The 24,146-nt window shown below is 39.8% G+C and overlaps 1 protein-coding gene across 3 annotated transcripts in view; it reads left to right on the forward strand.

Annotated features, from left to right (window-relative positions):
- SLC39A12 (solute carrier family 39 member 12) overlaps positions 1 to 24,146 on the forward strand; it is a 67,961-nt gene that overhangs the window by 9,893 nt on the left and 33,922 nt on the right. For all 3 annotated transcript variants that reach the window (XM_060003789.1, XM_060003790.1, XM_060003791.1), the window contains exons 3-7: positions 3,475 to 3,682; positions 10,784 to 10,956; positions 15,014 to 15,185; positions 19,030 to 19,202; positions 21,878 to 22,030. In XM_060003789.1, coding sequence (XP_059859772.1) covers positions 3,475 to 3,682; positions 10,784 to 10,956; positions 15,014 to 15,185; positions 19,030 to 19,202; positions 21,878 to 22,030 — 879 coding nt within the window. The remainder of the gene's footprint in view (positions 1 to 3,474; positions 3,683 to 10,783; positions 10,957 to 15,013; positions 15,186 to 19,029; positions 19,203 to 21,877; positions 22,031 to 24,146) is intronic.

Below are 24,146 nucleotides of genomic sequence, written 5' to 3' on the forward strand. Positions count from 1 at the left end.
AGCTCACTAAGAGAAACAACCTTACACCATCATATTCTGACTTAGCGCCCCTCCCTAATGGTCCAACATCTAAATGTCCCGCTATCCTTTCCTTCTCTTGCTCCTCTGTTTTATCCTCCTGACTCAATCTCTTAATGCAACCACCTCTCTCCATTCTTGCCACTCTTTTGCTGTTTCCATGGTAAATGTACATGGTGCTCTACTAGCCCTGCCTCTTCTATGGAGAACGGGTATTCGTGACCACATCCTGAGGACTTTGGGATTGGAAACCATGGTTAGAATCCTCCTTTGTCCTCAGTGGCACATTGAGAGGTTACTCTTCCACACCCTCCATGAGAAGCTCACACTTCTGTGAGGTTCACACTCTGTTATTTTAACTTGTTCTTGTCATCCATGAATCTTCTGGCTACTTCTCCAAATTTGTTAAAATTTTGGTAACTGCCTCTCCGCCTTCCCCGCTGCTCCCCACCATAGCTATGAATAGGCTCTTGCCAAGCTCACCAATTACAAACTTAAAAAAGAAATAAATCCAGGATACTGAATATAGCTCCCTAAACCATAATGGAAAAGAGTATGAAACAGAATATATATATATATATATATATATATATATATATATAGCTGAGTCACTTTGCTGTACAGCAGAAATTAAATACAACATTGTAAATCAATTATACTTCAATAAAATAAATAAATAAATAAATAAACCTGATCCACACTTTTCCCACCTTGTCCTATGTCACAAGAAGGCAACATTGACGTCATAACCTACCCTTGAGTCCTCATTGGATGAACATACTTCCTCCTTCCCACACTCCTGTACATTGTATCTCTCAACCACCTCTGTCCTTCTCTTTGCTCTCTCACTTTTGTCAAGTCTTGCCTCCATGAAGCTCTCTTTTGCTCTTTGATTTCTGTCAGCCCATACTTCATGTTTTTTCCCATTCACATCACCCCCGTCTCCTGGTTTCTTCTCACTTGTCCAGCTGTTCTGTATCAGGTTCCTTTGTAGGATCCACTTGACCTGCCGTCCCTTAAATCATGGCATCCTTCTTGTCGAGTGAGATGCTCTCACAACGTCAAGCACTCCTAAACACTGATGACTTTCAATTCTGTTGCAAGCCAGCCCAGATTTCTCTTTTGAGCCATCGACTCATATATACACCCATCTTTAAAAATCTCCATGTGTATATTTCCTCAGCATTTGAAACTCAATATTAAAATCAAAAGTCATATTTCTATTCCTGAACCTGTTCTTTCTTCGATGTTGCTTATGTAGCTCTTGAAATAGTCTCTACTTTGGCTTGTAGACGCCGCACATTCCTGTTTTTTTCCCTCTGACCCCCATTTTCACCTTTGCAGGCTCTTTCTCTGTGTAGATTTTAAGCATGACTGCTCTTCCAGGTGTGGTCTTAGCGCCCATCATTCTATATGCTTTCTCTGGGGTAGCACATCTATACTTAAAGATGACTCACCAGAGTGTACCTCCACCCCAGACCTCTTCCCTACACTCCAGACCCACATAGACTATACAACATCTTTTCTTTAAGGATATGGTAAAGGCACTTCACACTTAAAATATCCCAAATCAAGGTTATAAAGCAACCCAACGAGATCCAGTCTTCATGTATCCCTTCATAGGTCAGCAAATAGCATCATCATCCAGTCAAATGCCCAACTAGAAATTTTATTTTCCAGACTTCTTCCCCCTTTATATCTAATCCGAGTCCTACTGCTGTTACCTCCTGAAGAGATCCCTAACCTGTTGACTTACTCCATTATCATCATCACTGTCTTGTACCTGGGCTACAGTAATAGCCTTCTTACTGTGCTACTAGGAAGCACTGACTCTCTTTCCAGTCTATTTGTGCTCCACCAGGTAGCCAGAGTGAATTTGTCAAAACACACATCCAGTCCTATAACCCCCATTCCCAGACCTTGCCCCAAATTCCCCTTTGGCTTCCAGTTGATTTGAGGATAAGGGGCAAACTCCACTAAATGCCAGTAGACCTTCAACTTTCACCGTGCTCCCCTTACTCCGCCCACTCCAGTGACTGCCCTCCTTCCAGCTGTGCATATCTGCCATCCTTCTTCCTGCCACAAAAACTTTGCATATGCTGTGTCACCTGCCTGGGCTGTTCCTTTCTCCCACTCCTTCAGATGTGTGTGTGTGTGTGTGTGTGTGTGTGTGTGTGTGTGTGTGTGCGCGCGCGCACACGTGCGCCACAATCCCAAGGAAGCCGCCTTGGGTCTGCCTGACTGGGTCAAATAGCTGTCTACTTTTACATCATTGTACCATGTACCTCTCCTTCAAAGCAATTGCCAAAGTGATCAACTTACATTTGATTACATTATTGTTTCATTAGCAATAGTGAACTTTAAGCTCCAGGGCAGGCAGACACTGCTTTTGGTTTGGGTCACCACTGCATTTCCAGTACCTAGGGAAGCACCAGATATATACTGGGTATTTGGGGGGAGAATTTGTGGGATAGTGGGTGGTATTACCATTATACAGTTGTCGAACCCAGAAACCTGAGTCTTTTTTTTTTTTTTTTTTTTTTTGCGGTACGCGGGACTCTCACTCTCGTGGCCTCTCCCGTTGCGGAGCACAGGCTCCGGACGCGCAGGCTCAGCGGCCATGGCTCATGGGCCCAGCCGCTCCGCGGCACGTGGGATCTTCCCGGACCGGGGCACGAACCCGTGTCCCCTGCATCGGCAGGAGGACTCTCAACCACTGCGCCACCAGGGAAGCCCCTGAGTCATTTTTGACTCTGCACTCCTCCACATTTTCTTCCAAGTCCTTCCAAGGCTAACTTCTTAATATTCTTCAAATGCATCTGCTTCTTTCCATGTCTAGTGCTACCGTCTTAGGTCACGAGATATTTTGGGTTAATCAATAACTTCTTAACTAGACTTCTTGCCCTCAAGTTCTAACCCTGTCAATCCATACTTTGCCACCTGAGTGACACTTCTGTAACCTACCTTATTGTACATTCTCTTGTTTATAATATTCAGTGGTTTCTCTGGGGCCTTAAGGGGAAATTTATTTTTTAAATTTTATTGAAGTGTAGTTAATTTACAATGTGGTGTTAATTTCTGCTGTACAGAAACGTGACTCAGTTATACATATATATATGTGTGTATTCTTTTTCATATTCTTTTCCATTATGTTTTATCATAGGATATTGAATATAGTTCCCTGTGCTCTACAGTAGGACAATGAGAAAGATTAGATAAATAAGAATCAATGGGATGGGAGTTAGAAAATTCAGTGTCATGGAAGATGAAAGAAACAAGTATTTTCCAGATAGAGTTCTATCTGAGACTAGAGAATGATGGTAGGCACATTCCCACAAACAATTCACTCCTCTTTTAGAAGAATGATTCCTTGTCTTTTGGGGAAATCCTAGAGATGTTCTAATCAGAATAATTTCAGAAGTTAAAATTTTCTTTTTACTTTGTGTCTGATTTCAGTGTATGGAAACCAAAGTGCTGCAGAAAATATCTGGTATCTCAAGCAGTGATGGTGCCGATGAAAATACACTTCCTCAGTTGGCGGAGACAATCATTGCTTTGTCCCTCCAAGGTGTTTGTCTGGGACAAAGAAACTTGCCGTCCCCAGACTATTTTACAGAATATATTTTCAGTTCCTTGAATAGTACAAATACGCTCCATCTATCAGGTAAGGATGCTTTTCATGAATTTCGCTTCCCAGTCACACCTACTAAATATAAACTGCCAAAAACAAAAGCAGAATCATTGCGACGACTGAATTTGTCCAGGTATGTTTTAAAGACCCTTTTAATCTCAGCATGTAGTGAGACAGCCCAGGGGGCCTTTTCAGGGCAGACATGCTGTGATATGTATGTGGTGATAAGGCAAAAATGTGCACTCAGGGCTTCCCTGGTGGCGCAGTGGTTGAGAGTCCGCCTGCCGATGCAGGGGACACGGGTTCGTGCCCCGGTCCGGGAAGATCCCACATGCCGCGGAGCGGCTGAGCCCGTGAGCCATGGCCGCTGAGCCTGCGCGTCCGGAGCCTGTGCTCCGCAACGGGAGAGGCCACAACAGTGAGAGGCCTGTGTACTGCAAAAACAAAAAGCACTCAGCTCGTTTGAGCAGGGATGATGAAATTGTGGATGGAGAGCCAAAGGGAGAGATTTTTATGATCTGCTACTAGGACTAACTGAACACTTTCCTGTTTGGTACAAAGTGCTGGGCCCGGGGGCACAGAGTATCACGTAGAAGGATAAAATAGTATTCTAAAGGGTGCAAGAGGCTTGGTAGCAGTTTGCTTGGAACCATAAAAGTAAGTCATTTAATGTTAAATAAAAGTACTGTGAAATACGCGTCCTGGCTGCATTCGTGACAGCCAGTGTTGGAGGGATCTGAGGTAAAATAAGACATCATGAAAGGAATCAGAATGTGTGTTTCACGCGTTTCTTTATACTTGACAAGACATTGAGAGTGAAATGACTTATTTTTTCATCTGCATCGGAATGCCCTGCTTTGCACACACACCAAGGTCACATTCTTCCTCTTGGGAAGTCACAACATAGAAGAGAAATACAAATTTTCCAAGGTACCAGCAACACCCTCATGATCTAGATAAATCTTCTAACTCTGAAAGGGATCAAGAGCTAGGAGTCATACAATTCCATGCAGGACTTCCTCTGACTTGTTTGTCTAACCCACTGAACGACAGGTGTGTTTTTCTGCAATTCGTCTGTATTTGCTTTAAGAAATGAGAGAAAGAAATCTTTATTAAGATGAAAATTGAAGTATAATTCAATCGTGTTACCTAGATGTCATCACTAGGAAATAGGCCGGGGAAAAGCATGCTACGCTGAGAATGATTTTGATGTAGCAAACAGGAATTGCTAAATTCAGATTTTGAGTGATTGAGTTTTAGCAGGACAGTTTGCATATCAACCGAAGGAATGGAATGATTTCCCTTTTCAAGTAAAAATGTATGCCACCTGAAATAGGACGAGCCATCAGACCGGAATACAGAATACAGTTAGAGGCAAGCTGTACTGTAAGATCAAGGCAAGTTGTCTAGATATTGACCATCATGGACCCTGGATAAAAAAACTAAAATAATTGTTTGTGAGAGGTGTTCAGTATCACCCACTTGGGCACAAAGCGGCCACGTTTGCATTTGAGAAGTCAGAATTCCATCCCATCCCAGTGCAATTAGATGCTTATTCCAGAGGCCCCAAGGCATTTTTTTCTAACAACTGCCTCTGAGCTAGGGCTCTACTGATACCAATTGTATTTTGGGGTAGAGGGGGAAAAAGTATGGTATTTTTAATTTTTTTAAATGTTTTTATTATAGAGATTGTTAAACATAAACAAAAGTAGAAACAATAAAATAGTGTACCCCCATGTACACAGTCCCTAGCCTTAACAATTAACAGCAATTGGATAATCTTATATTTGCCTGCATCCTCTCCCAATCACTTGATTATTTTGAAGCGATCAACCTGTACATATTTCTGTATGAATCTCTAAAAGAGGAGGATTTTTTTTTTTTTTTTTTTTGCGGTACGCGGGCCTCTCACTGTCGTGGCCTCTCCCGTTGCGGAGCACAGGCTCCGGACACGCAGGCTCAGCGGCCATGGCTCACGGGCCCAGCCACTCCGCGGCATGTGGGATCTTCCCGGACCGGGGCACGAACCCGTGTCCCCTGCATCGGCAGGCGGACTCCCAACCACTGGGCCACCAGGGAAGCCCAAGAGGAGGATTTTTTTAAAAGCATCTATTACAAATATCACTGCTAAAAAACCCGAATGATTCCTTTAATATTATAAAAATTTCCTCCATGTTCACATTTTTCTGCTTTTTAAAAAATATTTTTAGTTTTTATTGAACCAGGATGTAAATAAGGTCCATAAAATGTGAATTGTTGGTATGTCTCTGACGTTTTACTTTTGATAGGCACCATGCCCTTCCCCTCCATTCTATTTTGTTGCAATTTTTTTGTTGAAAAAAACAAAAAGGGATCATTTATCCCATCTGGATTTTGCTGATTGCATTCCTACTCATTTTACATGTGTTTCTTTTTTTTTTAATTAATTAATTTATTTATTTTTGGCTGCCCTGGGTCTTCGTTGCTGCGCGCGGGCTTTCTCTAGCTGCAGTGAGCGGGGGCTACTCTTCGTTGCCGTGCGTGGGCTTCTCATTTTGGTGGCTTCTCTTGTTGAGGAGCATGGACTTTAGGCACGCGGGTTCAGTAGTTGTGGCGGGCGGGCTTCAGTAGTTGTTGCCACAGGCTCAGTAGTTGTGGCTCGTGGGCTCTAGAGCGCAGGCTCAGTAGTTGTGGTGCACAGGCTTAGTTGTTCCATGGCATGTGAGATCTTCCCGGACCAGGGCTCGAACCCGTGTCCCCTGCATTGGCAGGCAGATTCTTAACCACTGCACCACCAGGGAAGTCCCTTACATGTGTTTCTATGCAACGTGTTTCATGTATATTGATTTTTATACGTAGAGGTTTGATTAGTTTTAGGTTGTTTATTTATTTGGGGCTACAGTCTGATCGTTGGTATCTTCCATCGGCAGCACATAACATCTGGTTGTCTCTTTCTGAGAAGTTATAAGCTATTGATGGTCATTGCCTAGATTGATCAGTTGTTTGGGGCTTACACAGTGGTGATCTTCTGATTCTCTCAGTTCTTCTTCATGTTTCAGTGTAATAATTCTATAGTGGAAAATATTTCCCTCACCGCAATTTCATTTTATTGAGGTTCTTAAAGGAAAGTAAGGATAAACTCTTGATTCTTTAATTTACCACTTTACAAAATAATAACATAGTTTCCTTGCATCCTCAAGGAACAATGAGCTTTTCTTTTTATATCATTATGATTTCTTATCTCTCAATCTATTGTCATTATTATCCTTTTGGTACTCAGATCGTTCCCTCTTTGACAAGTGGAATCTTATTCAAGGTGGCTGTAAGTCCTTTTGTCAAAACCCTTAACACATTTTATATCTCCCTTGCTCTCCAGTATAAAATATTCCAGGTTCCTCTTGTACATTTTCTGCCTAAGCTGGGATAATTGTTTCTCCAAATATTTTTTATCTTTATATAAACCAATTAATCAAACTTCTCTTATTGCTTTTGGATTTTGAGTTAGAGTTGAGAAGGTTTCCCACATTCCCAGGTTGTAGAAGAAGTTACTCGTGTTTTCTTCTAGTACTTGTATGCTTGCATTTCTGATCCATTTAGGATTAATTCTGGTGCATGTTGTGAGGATTAGATCCAGTTTATTTTCTCTATACGACTATGCAGTTTTCTTTATACCTTTTATTTAAAATGCAGTGGAAATTATTTCCTCCACTGGTTTGAGATGCTTCTTTTATATAATAAAATGATAAATGCAATCTGGTCTATTTCTGTTTTCCATTCTGTTCTATTGGCCCACTTGTCTATCCATGTGCCAGTACTGTACTGTTTTACTTATAGTGGCTTTATAGTATATTTTAATTTCTGGTAGAGCTAGCCTTCTTCATTGCTCTTCTTTTCAGGGTCTTCCTGGCTTGTTCACTCTTCCTAACAAATATCACCTAACTGTCAAGCTCTGGGAAAAAATAACCCTGTGATAATTTTATTATAATTGCAAAAATAAAATAACTTAGAAATGATATTTATAAGATGTTGCATTTTTATATCCCATAGTGTTTCTATTTGTGCCTATCTACATGTGTGCTTTTGTGGAGTGTTTTATTATTTCCCTCACATAGGTTTTAGACGTTTCCTGGTACATTTATACCTAGGCATTTAACTTTTCTTTTGGCTCTCTTACCTGGGGTCCTCTCTTTCATTACAGCTTCTTACTGGTGTTTGTCTGTGTGAAGGTTAGTGATTTTTTTTAGATTAATTTTATAACCTGTTCCATGATTCAATCTTTCATTTTATTTTGCCCTAATTTTTTAGAGTTTTCAGACAGTTTTGCCTCTTCTTTTTCAATTCGTGTGTGTCTTTTCTTTGTCATCTAATTACACTGCTTAATAACCCCGATATAATGGTAAATATTTTGAGAATGGTCTGTACCCTTATCATATTTTAGACTTTGAAAGAAAAGTTTGTTTCCTCATTGAGTTGAGAGAGCAATGACACAGAAAAATATTTATGGTCTTTTATATTAACCCACATATCTACATTTCTAGTGCTCTTCATTTCTTCCTGTGGACTTGACTTACCATTCAGATCATTTCTTTTCAGCTTAAATAACTTCATCTAGTGTTTCTTGTAAGACAGTTCTGGTACCAATGAATTCTCCATTCACTGTTTATCTGAGAATCATTTTATTTCACCTTCATTTTTTAAATTCATTTATTATTTATATTATTTTTTAACATCTTTATTGGAGTATAATTGCTTTACAGTGGTGTGTTAGTTTCTGCTGCATAACAAAGTGAATCAGCTATATGCATACATATATCCCCATATCCCCTCCCTCTTGCGTCTCCCTCCCACCCTCCCTATCCCACCCCTCTAGGTGGTCACAAAGCACTGAGCTGATCTCCCTGTGCTATGCAGCAGCTTCCCACTAGCTATCTATTTTACATTTGGTAGTGTATATATGTCCGTGCCACTCTCTCACTTTGTCCTAGCTTACCCTTCCCCCTCCCCGTGTCCTCAAATCTATTCTCTACATCTGCATCTTTATTCCTGTCCTGCCCCTAGGGTCTTCAGAACCTTTTTTTTTTTTAAGATTCCATATATATGTGTTAGCATACAGCATTTGTTTTTCTCTTTCTGACTTACTTCACTCCGTATGACAGACTCTAGGTCCATCCACCTCACTACAAATAACTCAATTTCATTTCTTTTTATGGCTGAGTAATATACCTTTGTACATATGTGCCACATCTTCTTTATCCATTCATCTGTCGATGGACACCTAGGTTGCTTCCTCACCTTCATTTTTGAAGGGTTGTTTTGCTGGATATTAAATCCTTAATTGATAGTTCTTTCTTTCAGCATTTTGAACATCTTATTCCACTACTTTCTGGCCTCTATTTTTCAGATGGGAAGTCAGCTATTGATTGTATCAATGCTCCCTGGTATGTGATGAGTCATTTTTCCGTCACTGCTTTCAAGATATATCTTTGTCTTTGACTTTCAACTGTTTGACTATGTCTGGGTTTGGATCTTTTATATTTATCCTACTTGATGTCTGATGAGCTTCTTTTTGTTTTGTTTTGTTTTGTTTGTTTGTTTTTTGACCACGCCCCATATTATTTCCCCAACCTGGGACCTTGACAGTGAGAGCATGGAGTCCTAGCCACTGGACCACCAGGGAATTCCCTCTGATGAATTTTTTGAACATTGTAGATTAAGGCTTTACATCAAATTCAGAAAGTTTTTAGCCATTATTTTCTCCAGTATCTTTTTCTACTTCTTTCTCTTTCTTCTCTCCAAGTGACTGCCACTACATATGGGTCAGTATATTTGCTGTTTCCCACAGGTCTCTGAGACTTGTTCTTTCTTTCTCTCTTTGTTCTTCAGATTAGATTATTTCTATTAATTTATCCCCATATTCAGCAATTCTTTCTTCTACCATCTCTTCTACCATGTGTTGCACTCCTCTAGTGAATTTTTTACTTCATTTATTCTGTTCTTCTACTCCAGAATTTCCATTTAGACTTTTATATAGTTTTGATCTCCTGATTGAAAATTGCTATTTGTTAATTTATTATTGTCATACTTTCCTTTAATTTCTCAAATATTATTCTCTTTAGTTCCTTGAACATACTTATAATGACTGCTTTGAACTCTTCATCTGGTAAATCCAACATCTGGGAATACTCAGATACATATTTATTGACTGCTTTTTTCCCTGACTCTGAGTCACACTTTTCCGTTTCTTTGCAGGTCTCTCTCTCTCTTTCTCTCTCTTTTTTTTTTTTTGTTGTTGTTGAAACTGGCCATTTAAAATAAAATATTGTAGTAATTCTAATTTGCAGTTCTCCTACTACTGATGGTAACATTTAGGAAAACACCAGAGGTATTTTTTTCAGAAGTAGAAAGATGAATAAATCCCAAGAAATTCACCATAATATTCAATTGTTCTCTGTATCAGTCATTTTTAAGGCTACAGCTGTACCAAGGGAAACTAAACAGCAGTCTGTAAACTGACACCCATACCACAGTAGCATTAGAAAACAAAGTCTCTTTTGTCCCAGTAATCTCAGCTGCTTTTCAATTCCTGTTTCTTTCCTGCATTAAACACTGAAGAGGAAAAAGGTTAGATTGACTTTAAAGTTATAGTTAATCTACTAAGGATGTATAGTGCCTAAAGGGAATAAATTTTCTAAGGATTAAATCAGTTTCATCTTTTGTTTACATTTTTATAGGGAACACCTAGAAAAAGAATTAGTTGACTTACTAGAAGGCACTCCATTTTTGGAATTGCTCATTTCATCACGGTTCAGCCCTAAGAGCTCAAGATCTTGTGAGAGAATCATTACCGTGTGAAGTATAAATACTCTTTATTCTTTTTTTTTTTTTTTTTGGCCATGCTGTGCAGCATGTGGGATCTTAGTTCCCTGACCAGGGATTGAACCTGTACCCTCTGTATTGGAAGCACAGAGTCTTAACCACTGGACCACCAGGGAAGTCCCTAAATGCTCTCTATTCTTGTTCAGAGTAAAACCTTGGCTTTTCATTAGAACTTAGAAATTTACTTAGTAAATATCTATGCTGCGGCCGTGTGAAATTGTGATTATTCTGAAACTGGCCTGTCTTTATGTGACACCAGATTTTGTATGAAATTTCTAGAACTAGACCAACTCCTCAACACTCTCTGGACTAAAAATACCTGTATCAGAAAAGATAGAATCCATCAACTTCAAAGGAAACAAAACAACCTAACAGTCCATGATTGGGCCTACCCTAATCTATCTGTACGCGAGGACCCAGAATCAGATGACAGTCCAGTTTCCTGGGATCAGGTATTGTCATTATTCCTCTTGTACCATCATTTGCTGTTGTCAAAGGAAGTAGCTGTGAACATTCTCTAAGAGTTGTTGAAAAGTTAAAGGATAATGTAGATTTCCTTAAATGTAAAAATATTCTATTTCCACAGTGTGGGCAGGGTTTTTTCTTTTTACAAGTGGGTCTCTATAGACATAAACTTGAGGTCAAGATATTTAGGAGAATGATATATATTACTCTTTCCTCCACTGGGTCCATACGGAATGCATGAATAATTAATTCAGCAAACCTGTGAGCATTTGCTATGTGCTAGTCACCATCATGGGCAACAGGGATAGATAATTGAACACAAATAGGCACGGCTCCTATGGCGCTGACAGGGTAGTGGGAGGATATAGACGTTATACAAAAACTTACAATGATGAATGAACACTTTAACGTTAGATTCGATTAGGAAGAGATTACTTTGGATTGTGAGCAACAGAGAAATATTTGTATAGTAGGTAGCACTGAGAAGGTTTTTGAGAAAAGGTGATATGTGAGCCTATAAACATGTTCATATTCTTATTTCCTAAAGTTGTGTTCCGAAGGACATTCACTAGTCTACCTAGATAATTCTTGAAAAGCGGTGCTATGGTCAAATCTGCCTGGGAAATACTGAAGGTGCATGTTGCACTGAAGCATATTAATGTGTCTGGGGAGGTCCTTTAGTAAATAAAATTCTTTAATCTTATTGGATCGAGCATTTTTCAGACTCTGTTACACATAGAAACCTTCCCTGCCCTTATTATTTGACATCTTGAAAAATTGATATTCCATGATCATGGCTTACATTTAATGAGGAAATTAATACTGTGTATTGGACACTGCACAATTTCACCTGCATTCTTCATGTAATTATTACAACAGCTGTGTGAAGTTAGCTTATATGATTGCATCCTACAGATGAGGAAATTGAGGCATGGGGCTAATACGTAGTTGCTTAAGTTCACAGAAACTGAGGTATATACATAGGTTGTCTGACGGCATATTCTGTGCTCTGAACAACTATGCTGTTTGAGAAATGTTGACTTAAAGAAGTAAAACTATTTTTGTTATTTATATCTTGGATGAGTTAATATTCCTATTAAGCGCCATCTGTATTTTAAAAGAGCAAAATTCCTTAAATATTTCTAACGATAGTGAAGGTCGTTCCTGTAAGTTATGAATGATCGGGCATTATCCCATATTTTTGCTACGATATATTTTAAAAAGTGAATTTCTATTAATTAGACCAGATATCAAACGCATCAATTAAAGCTGATTCTTTCAAACTCACACTTCGTGTATTCAACTGAAGGTAACAGGAGTTGATGCCTATATCAATCCTTGTTTGTGAAGTCTCTTTAAATGTTTCTTCAGGGCCAGCTCTTAGAAGGGAACCCATTTGTCTGATGGAGACCCTCTTTGCATAAAGAATGAAGGTTATTTCTCAAAATGCAGGGGTGACCTACTTAAGGCATGCATCTTCTAAGAACAGTAATAATCATTTTCTGTGCTGACTCTGCAAGATAAACAAAACAACCTCTTTCTCAATTCTTCTCTGTTCCAACATGTCACTTTCTTTGTGACTTTTGAGGGGACCCTAAGGTAAGAGGCTAGATCTGGAGATCCTGCCTATATTGTTTAGGCCGGTGGTCCTCAAAGTGTTGTCCCTGCACCAGCTGTAACAGCAGCACCTGGGACCTTGTTGGAAATGGAAATTCTCAGGTCCCACCCCAGAAGCTACTGAATTATACCCTGCAATTGTGGAGTTCATCACCCTGTCTTTTAACAAGCCCTCCAAGGGATTCTCAAAACTAAAGTTCCAGAAGCAACACTTGAGAATGTGTTTGTAAAGTTTCCACAGGAATCTGATGATGTCCACACAAGTGTACAAGTATGTTGAAATTTTATGTGAAGAAATAAAGCTATTTCAAAGGTTATTGACGGGATAATCTAAATTTCCATTCTGTTTTCGTCTTCATTAAAAACATTTTGTCTACCAAAATTTTATAGGATATAATGAATCCCCTTTAAGGACATTTGTGTTAGTGATTTCAGAAGAAATGTAATGCAACAATAACCTAAATAGTACAGGAACAGCAAGTAAATATCAAGGGCATAGACGCTTATAATAGAATAGCCTTACTCTATGAGAAGGTATTCTAAAACTAGAAACTATTCAGTTCCTTGACAGTGAACTGCGGGAAGATGCATGGCATTCTTTTCATGTTTATCTTTCCACTCTCTTACTTCCCAGGCAGGCATTTTTCAATGAGAATGTTTATTACGAAGGATTCATTATCAGAAGCTTGTTAGTTTCCCTTTATTGTTGCCAGTATTTTTAATGATGAAGTAATTCTATTCCATGATTAATAAATGATACAAAAGAGACTGTTGTCTTTGGTGTAAATTATTTTGATAAAGGGAAAAAAATCACAAGTTTAGCTTTCTGCTGCTGCTTCTTGCAGTAGAAAACTTTTGGAGTTCTTGCCCAATCCCTTTCTGAGAAATGGCTTTCTCACCCACAGTGCTGGGTCCAGAAGCCGTGTTTGAAGAGCATGGTCCCACCTCCTGTCTCGGGGGCAAAATTGATGGAATCAAACGAGTATTTGACCAAGAAAACCCATCTATAGCTTTGCTGAGCCAATCAGATCTGTCAGGATTTGCAGACTCAATCCAATCTTGGGTTCTTGGATGGAAAGGTCACCTTAGGGTCAGGGCTTATACGGCCATGTGTTTATTAAAGAGAGAAGACCAGATTTTGAAAGGAAGTAGATGTCTGCAGAGGGAAACAGAAAGAAGAAAATACTAAGCCCCAAAGAGACAGAGGAAAGTCATTGGTTCTAATTTTCCAGCTTCCGGTTCAGTTCCTCTTGAAATGTGGCTGTCCTTCCCATCTCAGACATCCTCTGTAAGCTTCCTGCATCCTCCCCTTGGTGTCTGCTGGTTTGAGTAGGTCCTGTTCCATGCAACCAAACATCTCCCAATCAAGATAAAGCTTTTTAACCCTTGGAATCATCCCGAAGGATTTTTGTGTGGGAGAATCCAGCAAATGTGTCGTCATGATTTTCTGATTAGCCATGTGCCTTTGTTTAAAATCCCTACTTTCTACAGCATGGCAGATCAGACGATCCTTGTATACATCCCTGACTTTTTTAAAGATACCTTACTGTGACTAAAGATCACACTGATCTCGCATTGGGGTCTTATTTCAGTAGAAGACACGCATTTGTGCTAGCGAAACTATACACCCTTCTCATCCACATATGAAAACTTTTCAGTGTAATTTTTGATGCACAAAATGTCAGCCCTTAACACTTCTGAAATGGACAGATGCTTTGAGGCAAGTTTTAGAGACCCGTTTCATTTGTTGTCTGTTTCTACTTCTTATCTCATAGATATCCCTATACAATATGAAAAAAATCACAAAGATCTAGATAAAAATGAGTGAAATCAGTAGGCAATAACAGTGATTTCAACTGTTTTTGTGGTGGGAGGCTGTCAAGGGACAGAGGTAGCCATATCGTTCAGTGTTTACACACCAGCGAGTTGATACAGCATATTCACTTTTTAAAATATTGCCTTGACTTTTATTGCTTTTGAAAATGCATGTTGCCTACGAAGGCTTGCTGAATCAGAGAATATTAAAGACGATGACCTCAGAGCTCCTGTTTATCCTGTGAAGTTTTAGCTTTGTTAATAATACAAAGCCATCCCCCCTCAAGGTTTCCTTAGGCTGCTGGTTAGAACACTGTCCAACACATTGTAAAACACGGTGCATCTCTTCAGGAAAGAAAAAAGTGTGCAAAACTCCTACTATATAATACTCAGAATGAAAGTGAGATACAGCTGCTTTAATCAGAGATGAAAGATAATCCTGGGGAATTATTTATGGACAGAAGGCTTCAGGGAGACACACATAGTAATGGCTTCATGTGGAAGGGTTGACTTGAACCCTTCCACTTAGTTCTGACTCCTCAAGAATGGTAGTCGATGGGGAATTTGGTTCAGTGCTGAGGATGGTAACAGTGTATTTTCTTCCTCCTACAGACTTGCTTCTCTGCTGGACAATTCGTGGAGATATTTCTACAGAACAAGCTTTCAGCCATTTCTAAGGAGGACTTTAAGCAAATGAGTCCAGGGATCATCCAGCAGTTGCTGAGCTGCTCTTGCCAGCGGCCCCAGGACCAACAAGCGAAGCTGGGACCCCCCACGCCGGAGAGTAAGTTCTGGTTCTTCCCTCGGAGAGCTAACGCACACAGTGTACGCGATAATGATGGTGAGTGAAGGATACGTACCATAGACCAAGCACCGCTCTGAGCATTTTACATTGGTCAGCTCATTGAGTCCTCACACAGTGCTACCAGCTAGAAATTATTATTATTATCCTCACTTTAGAGATGAGGAAACTGAAGCACATAGAAGTTAAGTGACTTGCCCACGGACACACAGCTGGTAAGTGATACAGCTGGGATTCAAACCCAGACAAGCTGTTTTTAACCACCTATGCTATACTGCCTCTCAACGAATATTTTATGTTTTGTGTATAACTTACATAAATCAAGTTTGTCCCCTGTATTTGACTCAAGCACGGACCAAGTTCAAAGTCCGTAGTTGAGAGGTGGCCTGGAATATGAGAAAGGGCGTCGGCGTTGGGGTCAGAAATGCAGAGCTGAGTCATGCCTTCCTTCCCCAGCCAACTCTGCGATCTTCAGCAATCTCTTTATATCCCAAGCCCGTCTCTTTCTCTGCACAGTGGGAAGCAGTGATAGTACAGGGCTTCCTATCCATTTCCACACTGTGGCACACAGTAAAAATGAAGGCACATTGGGGTCAACCAGAGAGGCTGTTCTGGGATGGAGGTGACCAGTGCAAGGAGGTGCCGGCCTCCCGGTTGTGGCTGGCAGCCCCAGGAAGTGAAGGGATCAGTACTCACACTCACCTGTGACCCATGACATCACTGCAGTAGGTGAACACTACTCCAAGACTTCGCAGTATACCAGTGAAGTTCCAGTGGGCTAATGCGTACAAAAACGCATTCTGTAAATTTAAAGCACCTGACATTTAAAAGTCAAGAGAAAAAAAATGGTGGCCTAAAAACATCTATGATGGATAGTAAAAATATGACATTTAACTATATTAAAAATATTACCGGGCTTCCCTGGTGGCGCAGTGGTTGAGAGTCCGCCTGCCGATGCCGGGGACACGGGTTCGTGCCCTGGTCCGGGAGGATCCCACATGCCGCGGAGCGGCTGGGCCCGTGAGCCATGGCCGCTGAGCCTGCGCGTCCAGAGCCTGTGCTCCGCCACGGGAGAGGCCACGACAGTGAGAGGCCCGTGTACCATAAAAAAAAAAAAAAATTACCATTGATCTGAGGGCTTTACATATTTTTCAGAACTGCTTTTCTTTCTCTTTGAGGTAGTCTGCAATGCCCATCGTAGCAGAATTGTTCAGTTACTTATTTCTAACTCATAATGGATCCTACATCGAGTGATTCATTTGAAGATTGTGAACAAAAACATGCCAGGTCTATATAGCTAAAACTCCACGTTCACTGAGAGGAAAAAAAGCTTCATTAAAAGTGAGCAGCTAAATAATTCAACACCTTGTGGTCAGCGATGGCTCAAAAATGGATCTGTATAACCAGACACCTCCCTGGCACGGGGTCTGGTTATACAGGCCAATTGGAAACAGGGTTTTGGACTGAAGATCCATGAAAAAAGCTTAATTCCCTTTTTAATTAACTTCTAGACCCTTCTAGGAAATAGTCTTCCTGAGAAAAATCCAAACAAGTCATACTCACTAAAGAACCTAGAAAAACAGCACCGTCCTCAATTTAAAATGTTGCATCATATAACTAAAGAGAAAGGTTTGTGTTGCTGGCCTTTTGAAATTACAGGAATGTAAGACGTTAAAGAGAGGACGACACAGGGAGACGTTATTAAGAACACAGTGTTCAGTATGCTGAAACGCAACCCCTAAGCACCACCTTCAGTTGAATTTCCAGGAAAGAATGCTATGGCCGTGTAGAAATCGTTTCAGACCTGTTCAAAGAAGCTGCTCAGGATTGGTTAAGAATTTAGTTGGTAGGTCCAGTTCTGTTGTAAGGATGGGAAAGATTTATATCAAATCTGACTCCAGTCAAGAAAGATTTACAAGCTCCCAAGGAATGAAACATCCTTTCTCTTCCAAAACCGCACTGTAGCTGCCCTCAGGACAATGGGGAGAGTAGAAGAATTAAAGAACTTGAAACTTTGCCTTTTGCCTGGGAAATGTCAGCCCCTAATCTGTCCTTGTTGAGTTCCTGACATTTTCTTATCTTTTGTAGCCACCATAAAAATGTGGCAACTTTGAACTTTATTAGGCACCCAGGTGCTCATGTTAAACTTCAAATGTCTTTAATTTATCTGTTAGTCAAGAAGAATCACTTTCCCACTGAGAGTCTGTGGAAGAATGGAATGTGAAACTTGGTTAAATATCTCTAGGGATTTTTTAACAACATAGGTATTAAATTAGAGCAAAATAAAACCTCTAGGCAGGTGTATGATCATTCCAGACTATTGCTGTTATTTTTGTTTAATGTTGTAAAAAATACATGCACTTTACCATCTCAATAAGTGTACGGTTCGGTAGTATTAAGTATTTTCACATTGCTCTGCAACAGATCTCTAGAAATGCCTCGTCTTGCAAAACTGAAACTCTGTATCTGTTGAACAACAGCCGTTTTATAGATTTCCCTAGCAGCGAAGGAGTAGCGGTGAGAGTGGGAAAACTCACAGCGAAGGAGTAGCGGTGAGAGTGGGAAAAATCAAAGGGTGAAAGTTTTTTGCCTCCCCTGAGTACACCACCAACTTTATTTTAATGTTCGATCTCTGTATAATTTAGAGCTTGTAATTCGATAAGGGTCCTCTTCACATCCCAAGCCTATTGCCATCTTACCAGCTAGTGTCATTAACATGACGTACTGTGGAGAATGACTGTCCCAGAAAAGTACAAGAATGATGAGGGTGCAACATCTTCAATTATAACACCTTTTAAGATGGTAATTTATTAAAATCCACAATGGGCTTTAAGTGCAATAGTATGATAGCTGAAATTGCTTGATTTTTTTATCTATCTGTGGTCACGAAAGGAAATGAGAGTTTAATTTTGCAATTACCTACCTTCCTTGTTTACAAACCATTTGGCCTGACGTTAGTAACTTCTAATTTGAAACAGAGTATTCGCTCTGGATATGTGCAACCAAAGGAAAATGGTGTGTGAATACTTTTTATTCCCAAATCATATATACTTGACTCTGAAAGCCATTTCTTTCTCTTAATCTTTCTCTTTCTCTTTCTTCCTTTACCCTTTTATTTCTTCTCCCCTCCTACATATTTGTTTCTGTTTGAATAATTGTAAAAAATTGCACTTTCTGAACATTTAAAAAATCTAGAAGCTTAGAAATACAGAATAAATTTTAGGGGTTATAAAAACTTATTGCAATAATCCAAAAGGTAGGCTGTCCAAATTTATATTATTATCCATTACACATTGATCCGTTTTTACCAATACAATCGCTCGTTTTAGTCAGAGAATAATAAACACTTCTGACATTACAAATAATTTTGAGAATTTTTGTGAGAAAGTACTCATTTTGTCCACAAATATTGATCTACAGTGGCCCAAACTATATGCTCCTTCTGTAACCTTGCTTCCTTGCCTTCGAAATGTTTAAATGAAATGAAATGACAAATATTACCAGTGTCTGTCAATAGAGGTTGTAGTTTAAAGTGAGAGAAATTATTTTCTTTGGGGGTAGGAGGTAAGCTAGCTCCTTGCTTGCTAGGGTGATTTTTTCATAAGGGGTGGTCAGGATAACTTCAAAGCAACGGAGTAATTTGGAGAAAGTCTTTTCATTCTTTTCCTTACAAATTAAAGCCTTGAAACCTTTTACCCAATAGAGCACTCACAAAACAGTTTCGTATCCCTATCGGTTGTAGCACAGGCTGGGTTCTTCTAGCATGTTCACTGGCAGAGGCCCTCATAGGGGCTCTGACTGTTTTGCAATCTCCTTTTTGGCGTAGAATATGGCTACAGCACCATGGCCGTGACGTTGCTCACGCTGGGCTCCATGCTCGGGACGACCCTGACCCTTTTCCACTGCTGCGAGGAGAGCTATCGGCTCGTTTTACAGCTGTTTGTGGGTCTGGCTGTTGGGACACTTTCTGGGGATGCTCTGCTCCATCTGATTCCTCAGGTAAGTGGCTATTTTCCGTTTCAGACGGAGTGTTTCTAATTTCTCTTTACTTTGTGCCACTGGAGGTGTTTATGCAGAATTTCACAGTGACGTGGATGCATAGATACAGTGGCCAGTGTTTTCCGTGATAATCAGTGTTATTTCCCCAGAACCCTTGTAGGAGAAAACAGATGATTAATCATTAGATCCACCAGGTTATTCTTACTTTTGAAATTTAAAAATACGTGATCAGATATGGATTCCTATTAACAGAAATTCAGGAAGTGTACGTATCTGTAAATAAAAACGAATGGGCTATAAGATGTACTGGTTTTTCTCCAGTGGCCCCCACCCCTCATCAGATCCATGCTCTGCTCTTCTCTGCCCCTGAAGATTGCACCCCCTCAGCTCCCTGCAGGCTGGATAGTTGTTTGAGTTCCCCCAGCGGGTGCACAACAGAAAAGCCAGGGCAGGAGGAGAGAGTGGCAGGGGTATCTCTTCCCCACTCCCTCCCTCCAGCACTAGCTCTAGAAGTGGCTGATTACCGGCCGTAATACACCTCCTGCAGGAGGCCTCCTCCCTAACTTCATCTCCCATGGAGCTTCAGTAATTGAGCTCCAGTTCTTTCCAACCTTTGCCCTTTGCCCTTTCAGCCCTAAGAGTGATAATGGTTCCCTGGGGTTGCCGGTTTCCGGGTGTCTCATTATCCCTCGTTCATACTCTTGACACCTGCCCACACCTCTGTCATAGCTCCACCATTAACCTCTCTTCGTTTGAACCATCAAAATGAATTTCTCTTTCCTTGCCCAACTATTAGCATCTAGATTTCCTTTAAGAAACATGCAATCTCCAGGAAGCTGGCTCTTTGCTGAAGTTTTCAGAGGCTCTTTATTTGTCAGAGATGATAGGATTAGAACCAGAGATGCAGAAGAGTTCAGGGAGAAGGGTCTTCAGGTGAGGTTATGTATTCCTCCTGAAATCTCTCATGATGGGTAATGCTGAGCCAATGATTTCCCCCACGTCTCACAAAGTCTGAGATGTTAAAGTTTTCCGCAAGCCTCTAGCAATTTCCTGCAGGGTCCCTCTTGTTGCTTAGAGGCTCAGAAATTATTATGTGTTCTGAAAATTGCAAAGTGAGCATTGGAGAAATGAAACAAACCATTATTAGTTTTAATTTCCCTTATAATCTAATTTTCAGGAAATATTTCAGGGCTTACTGGCTTGAGGCAGTGGCCGAAGCCTGTTGCTAGGTCACTGCAGTGGGTGCAGAGCTGTTCATTGCCCAGGATCCTGGGAAATAGCAACAGGATCTTAAGGCTGCCTGGGTCTCCCCGAGTGGGAGAGTACACAGGCCAAGGCAGCAGGGGTGGACGTTGGGGGGAGTGGGACTGTCCACCAGCCCTACAGAGACATATTTACAGAGGGGAACTTAGCTGGGTTTCACTTAGAAGGCAGTTGCTTTACTTGAGGAAAGAGAGGAGGACATAAGTTATTGGGAAGAGGAAGACAGATGCCGTACAGGCGTGGTGGAAGGCTAGAAAAATCAGTGGTTCCTGAATGTGATGCACGGCAAGTGTTTAAAGGTCTGCACAGAAATGAGAAAAATCCCACTGTCACGATTTCCTCTTTTAACTAGCTGCATTGATTCAACTTGAAGATGTACATTTTATTCTGAGATTGTGAGGTTTTCCTCTGTTTTCTTTTCTGACATGACAACGTCCTCTGTTTTGTGACATCATGGTAATTCCAAATATTAGGTGCCTGTCCTTTTAAGTCTTTACCAAAAGAAAAAGTGGACTAACCTGTATACGTCCTTAGTTATGTCCATACACTCAATGTGTATATGGAGATCCGTACATATACTCACACATGTGTACATATGTATCAATGTGTATATGCATATGTACATAAATATCTATACACTACTTATATGAACATATACACATATAATTTTTTTCTTTTCTAAATTTAATGGTTAGTAATGTCCTAAATATGGAAACCACAATATTTCCCAAACTGTCTTCTCCTGGGGAGGGAATAAGATACATTCTGATTTACTAGCTCACAAGAAATCATGAGGTCAACAAATGGATGAGACAAGCAGTGGGATGAGTCAACTAGAGGAAAATTCCTAATGCTTTTCTAGTATCCTTTTGTGTCCCAGAGAGCTGACAGTATTGCTGGGCATACAGGTGCGCTCAATGGAAAAAAGTCCTTCAGGTGGATTTCTTACTTATTTGAACATTTATTAAAAGTTTTCTTTAATTGCTATGGGGCATGGGGAGAAGAAACCCTGGATGAAATGTATCTTTATATTTGTTTTGGATATAAAAAATATTGATTTGTTATAAAGCATTGCTGTGCAAATCGGGATGGATTGAACTGGAAAAGAATTCAGCTCAAGGACTGAGAATGTGTGAAAATTTAGGCCACTTGCTGAAATAAGCTTAGGCTTTAGTCTGCTCATTAGCAGCAGCTTTTCAAAGCTCTCCTTTCTTTTTTCACATCGTATTTGGCCCTGATGAAATCATATAGTGGAAGTATTCATACATCTAAAAGCAAACTGGGCTTTGAGTGAATTCAGGTGTTGTCATGGGGTTGCCCCGAATGGAAATTGAATATATTTTCAACAGTGGACCTACTAAATAATATTTAAGTCATCAGAAGTTCTTTCTTTCCATCTCTTTTCTGTTTAGGTTCTTGGTTTACATGAGCAGGAAGCCTCGGAGTCTGGACATTTCCATGAGCACAAGGGCCACATTTGGAAACTGTTGGGATTAATAGGAGGCATCCATGGATTTTTCTTAATAGAAAAATGTTTTCTTCTTCTTGTATCACCAAGTGCCGAGGTATAGTTTAAATTTTATTTATCTTTTATGTTAGGGCTTCATGATATTTGTCTTTTATTTTAGAAATACTTGTTCAAGAGTAATTAACATCTTCATGAGGTTGTCTGTTTAAGGGGTGCGACTCCGATTTCTAGGACACACGGATCATTCTGACTGAGAGCTTCCCTATAAGCATGGTTATTAATGTTTCAAACATCTGTTGCTGGCCCATTACTATACTTATTACAGCCTCCTTTTTGACCTCCCTGGCTAGTTTAGAAACAGGAGAATATTTCATGTCTGAGAATGAAGGGGGTTAAAGGCCTAGCTACCAGTCTGTGTTTTGGGTATCGTGCTTAACCCAAAGCAAATTAACAAGCAAACAAAAACTTTGAAAATTCTGAAAATTATGCATCATTTCTATCTTAAGGACATTTAAAATTATGCAAACAAGCTCAGGAGTGGGAATTCCAGCAAATCTTTTTTTCAGCTTGAATAATTGCTTCCATTGTGCCTGCATTGGATCAATTGCTACATATATGATGAAATGTAAAATGTAGTGTGGCTTATTTTTAGATTTTGTTTCTTTTTGCTCTTATATATTACCCTATAAGAAAATAGATGCACAGTTAAAAACATAAATGCTGGTAAACAAACAAAAAACTCCAGGAGACTAAAATAAACTTTCCCTACAAAGTCCTGCGATTCTGCAGTCTTCATGGTTTTCTACTTACTCCCTGACTTTCTTCCCATTCACATACTATAAAATGCTTGTACTCAGGGCAAACACTACTATCTTTTAAAAGACTTTTAAACAAACTTTTAAACAAGCAAACACTACTATCTTTTTTTTTTTTACTCAGAAAACAAGTCTTTATTAATTTCTATTAATTAGGTATTGTAGGTATAAGCAGAAGCAATATATGTTATAGTCATTTTCCTTGAGTAACTGATGCTATTGGTATTTTTTTTTAACTTCCTTATTGGAGTATAATTGCTTTACAATGGTGTGTTAGTTTCTGCTTTATAACAAAGTGAATCAGTTATACACATACATATGTCCCCATATCTCTTCCCTCTTGCATCTCTGTCCCTCCCACCCTCCCTATCCCACCCCTCTAGGTGGTCACAAAGCACCGAGCTGATCTCCCTGTGCTATGTGGCTGCTTCCCACTAGCTATCTATTTTACATTTGGTAGTGTATATATGTCCATGCCACTCTCTCACTTTGTCCCAGCTTACCCTTCCCCCTCCCCATATCCTCAAGTCCATTCTCTAGTAGGTCTGTGTCTTTATTCCCGTCTTGCCCCTAGGTTCTTCATGACCATTTTTTTCTTTTTTTTAGATTCCATTTATATGTGTTAGCATACGGTATTTGTTTTTCTCTTTCTGACTTACTTCACTCTGTATGACAGACTCTAGGTCCATCCACCTCACTACAAATAACTCAATTTCATTTCTTTTTATGGCTGAGTAATATTCCATTGTATATATGTGCCACATCTTCTTTATCCATTCATCTGTCGATGGACACTTAGGCTGCTTCCATGTCCTGGCTATTGTAAATAGAGCTGCAATGAACATTTTGGTATACTATCTTTTAAAAGTCTTTTAAAAGACTACTGTCTTTCAAAATATCAGCACTTGTTGTTTATTATCCTCCCTAAATTTATTCTAAAATTCTATTTCATGCATCAAAAGTAAGGTGGTTTATGGATGGATAGAAGGATGGTAGATAGATAGATGGGTGATAAAATAGGTGTAATAAAATGTCAATGGTAGGATCTAGGGAGTGAATATCTGAGTGTTGACATCACAGTTCTTTTAGCTTTTTTGTATATTTGAAACTTTTCACAATAAATAGATTTTAAACAAAATTCTGTAGAAATTTTTTCTGTTGTAATGAATCAGGGTTGTTCTTTGGCCTGGGGCCCAAGCTAGGGTACTATAGTAATTCAGGAATTAGGAATGACAGTTTCAATCCCAACACTTTCTTAAAAACTTAGGAATCCCACTTTCTCTAAAAAATTTAGGAACTGAACCTCCACAAAAGGAGTTCTAATCTACATAAGCATTGAAGACAATAATAAGATCCCCATTTATACACAGTAGACTAGCATTCATGGACTGGAAAAAC

Source organism: Delphinus delphis, chromosome 2 (assembly GCF_949987515.2).
Source record: "Delphinus delphis chromosome 2, mDelDel1.2, whole genome shotgun sequence".
NCBI lineage: Eukaryota > Metazoa > Chordata > Mammalia > Artiodactyla > Delphinidae > Delphinus > Delphinus delphis.